Source organism: Chrysochloris asiatica, unplaced genomic scaffold (genome assembly GCF_000296735.1).
Source record: "Chrysochloris asiatica unplaced genomic scaffold, ChrAsi1.0 scaffold00002, whole genome shotgun sequence".
NCBI classification, from domain to species: domain Eukaryota; kingdom Metazoa; phylum Chordata; class Mammalia; order Afrosoricida; family Chrysochloridae; genus Chrysochloris; species Chrysochloris asiatica.
This window is the reverse complement of record NW_006408520.1, coordinates 31,996,723-32,000,756: the sequence shown is the minus strand read 5'-3', so window position 1 is coordinate 32,000,756 and position 4,034 is coordinate 31,996,723. Positions and strand designations below refer to the sequence as shown.

The 4,034-nt window shown below is 37.4% G+C and overlaps 1 protein-coding gene across 1 annotated transcript in view; it reads right to left on the bottom strand.

Annotated features, from left to right (window-relative positions):
* COL24A1 (collagen, type XXIV, alpha 1) overlaps positions 1 to 4,034 on the bottom strand; it is a 562,513-nt gene that overhangs the window by 237,549 nt on the left and 320,930 nt on the right. The window contains exon 26 of the mRNA XM_006831073.1: positions 3,288 to 3,341. Within this exon, the coding sequence (XP_006831136.1) occupies positions 3,288 to 3,341 (54 nt within the window). The remainder of the gene's footprint in view (positions 1 to 3,287; positions 3,342 to 4,034) is intronic.

The following is a 4,034-nucleotide window of genomic DNA, read 5'->3' as shown; positions in this document are numbered from 1 at the left end:
GGATACAAAGGCAAGAAGTGACTGGCTTACAAGTTTTCAAGAGGGAACCTAGATCCAAAGGGTATGGAGGAAGGTAGAGTCTCCAGTGTCTAGTGTCCAGCCTGTCCAGGAAGGGCTGATGAAATGAAATACAGATGGGTCTCTTATGATGCAATGGTAAATAATTGTTATCAGGACTGATTGTGAGGGTTGGAAATCTAAAGATGGACATTTTGTAGCAAAGAGGGGAGTGATTAACTTCTCAGTCTAGGAGAGGAGGACCCTGGGACCATCGATGGAGAAGAGCGAAGAGCAGAATCCTACCCGGAGAGGCGGTGAGGCCTGAGATGGAGGCAGAGAAGATGACGTCAAGAGATGGGGTGGCTGGGGACTTGGGATCAGGAGATGGAAAGGGGCTGAGGACTGTGGTGGGGGGCGGTGCAGGCTTACAGGGTACACCCCTTGGTTGGGTGAGGAAGAATGGACGGGATGGTAACTATGCCAATGAAATGATGGATGATGGAATGAATGTAAAGCTGATGTTCTCCCATGTAGACTATCACACAATTCACAATGATAAAAAAAAAGTGGATACAGAGAAATACTTTTAACTGATGGTATATGGAGGGAATTATAATCAATGTAATATATGGAGGGAATTATAATCAATGTAATGCAACAAGTTATATGAATTGTTGAATGTGAAACTGATGATGTACCCTGTAAACTTCCACTCAATCCACAATAAAAACCTTAAATTAGAAAAAAAAAAAAATACAGCCTTGGAAACTCTAAAGAGGGTCACTATGAGTCAGAACTGACTAGATGTCAAAGAGTTTTTGTTTTTTTCCTTTTTTTGTATGTATCCCATAAGGAGTTTTGGTGGTGATGTTGGATAAACATTAGGCTGTTAACCACCCACAAGTTTAGTGGTTTAAAATCACCAACTGCTTCATGGGAGAAAGATGAAAGTTTCTGCTCCTGTAACAATTTACTATCTTGGAAAAGCTATATTGCATTGTCATGATTCAGAATTGACTCAATGGCAGTGAACTTGGTTTTGGTATATATCTCATATGTCCAATAACATTTATGATTTAATATAATACCTTGCTGCATCATTTCCTCATTTGATTTATTTGAATCACTTAGAGGCACTGTTAAGTGCCATCAAGTCGGTTCCAACTCATAGCGATCCTGTATAGGGTTTCTGAGGGAGCAGTTGGCAGGTTTGAATTACTGACCTTACAGTTAAAAGTCCAGTGCTTATCTTACAGCACTGCACCAGACACTATTGTTATTAAGTGCCGTCAAGTCAGTCTGACTCATAGCAACCTGGTAGGGTTTTCAAGGAGTGAACCACCAATTTTGTAATTAGCAGTCTAGTGCTGATCCTACAGCGCCACACTAGAACTCCACACCAGGCACTAGACATTGGTAGAATAAAATTTATCTAGATAAATAAAATACAAAAAAAAAAAAAAAAAACTATTGCTTTAAATGTACTTAGTGAAAAAGAAGTATACTTAAAGCAATATTTTATAAAGTCAAATACTTGGGAAATCAAATTAAAATAGGTTATGATTTTTACTTGTGATTTATTGACAGTGCAAAGGCTTTTGACTGTATGGATCATGACAAACTATGGATAACATTGCAAAGAATGGATATTCTAGAATACTTAACTGTTTTCATAAGGAACCTTTACCTAGTCCGAGACAGTCATTAGAACAGAACAAGGGGATACTGAACGATTTACTATCAGGAAAGGTGTGCACCAGGGTTGTATCCTTTTACCATATTTACTCAATCTGTATGCTGAGCAAATAATCTGAGAAAGTAGGCTATAAGAAGAAGGTGGCATCAGGATGGAAGGAAGAGTCATTAACAACCTGTGATGTGCAGATGACACAATTTTGCTTGCTGAAAAGGAAAAGAACTTCATGTACTTACAGATGAAGACCAAATACCACAGTGTTTAGTATGGATTACATCTCAACATAAAGAAAATAAAAATTCTCACAAGTTGATCAATGAATAGCATTATGATAAATGGAAAAAAGATTGAAGTTGTCCAGGATCCACAATCTATGCCCAAGGAAGTAGCAGTCAAGAAAAAAAAAAAAAATGACATATTGATTTGGACAAATCTGTTGCAAAAGAATTTTAAGTGTTAGAGGCAAAGATGTCACCTTGAGGACTGAAATATGACTGTCCTGAGTCACAGTATTTTCAATTGCCTTATAGACATGTGAAAGCTATACAATGAATAAGGAAGGCTGGAAAGAATGGATGCTTTTGAATTATGGTGTTCGAGAAGAATATTAAATATACTATCACCTGCCAGAAGAACAGAAAAATCTTAGAACAAGTGGAGCTTGAATGCTCCTTAGAGTTAAGGATGGAGAGACTTTGCCTCACAAATTTGGGACGTGTTTTTAGAAAGGAACAACACCTAGAGAAGGACATTATGCTTGGTAAAATAGAGGACCTGCAAAAAAGAGGAAAATTCTCAGCGATGGATTGACACAGTGGCTACAACAATGGTCTCAAATACAATTGCAAGTCAAGGCTTTTGAGGAGAACATAGGACTGGGCAGTGTTTTATTCTATTGTATATAAGGTTGATAAGAGTTGGAACTGTCTCAATGGCACCTAACAACAAACCATTCCTGTTTAATTTTTTGGTCATTCAGTGTCTCCTTATTCTATTTCTTATCACCATTATTTTATCGTGATGTTTACCATTCCTTGATATATAAGTATGTTTGAGTGGTGGTGGTGGTGATTATGTGCTGTGGAGTCAGTTCCGAGTCATAGCGACCCTGTATAGGGTTTCCAAGTCTGTAAATCAACTAATTTAGCTAAAGACCTTTACATTCACAATTATCCCAAATAATTAGAAGTTGGGAATAAGAAAGAAGAGTTCTATATAAGTTAGTTATATTTGTTGAAAATAAAATGGAAAAATATGGTTTTATAAGTCAAACAATTATGAATTATTTTAATTAATGTGTTGTTGTTGTTGTTAAGTGCCGTTGAGTCGGTTCTGACCCATAGCGACCCTGCATAGGATTTTCAAGGAGTGACTGGTGAGCTTGAACCACCGACCTTGCAGTTCAAACGGCTCTGCACTCTGGCACATTAGCCCACAACACCACATCAGAACTCCTTTAATTAATGTAGGCAGTTCAAATTTAATAACAAGAGGGAAAAAACAAAACAAAACCCAACAACATCCAAGCACAATACTAGAATGCATGGTATTATGCATGTTGGTTAAGGTATTTCCTTTATTGGATACTTACACTTCTTCCTTTAGGACCTTGACTCCCAGGTGGTCCTCTTGCCCCCACATGACCCTACATGTTAAAAATATTAAATCAGTTATAAAAGTAAAGGAATGTCTTATACAATATTTGTCCTTTTGTGATTGACTAATTTCACTCAGCATAATGTCCTCAAGGTTCATCCTTGTTATGTGGTGGCTTACAGCTTCCTTGTTATGTTTCAAGGTAGCATAATATTCCATTGTATGTATGTAACAAAGTTTGTTTATCCATTCTTCCATTGATGGGCACTTAGGCTGTCTCCATCTTTTTGTTATTGTGAATAGTGCAGTTATGAACATTGGTGTACATGTATCTACTCATATTATGGATTGTATTTCTTGTGGCTATATACCAAGTAGAGGAATTGATGGATCATAGGTATTTTTATTTCCAACTTTCTGAGGAAGCACCACTGTGTTTTCCAGAGTGGTTGGACCATTTTGCATTCCCACCAGAAATGTAGGAGAGTCCCAGTCTCTCCACATCATCTCTAGCATTTATTGTCCTCTGCATTTTTGAATTTCATTGTTATTGCTTTGCTGGTGTGAAATGGTATCTCGTTGTTTTGATTTGCATCTCTCTAACCTTGCTTGCTGAAAGGGAAGAGGACTTGAAATATTTACTGATGAAGATCAAAGAGCACAGCCTTCTGTATGGGTTGCATTTCAATGTCAGAAAAACAAAAATCCTCACCACTGGACCAATAAACAACATTCTTATCAA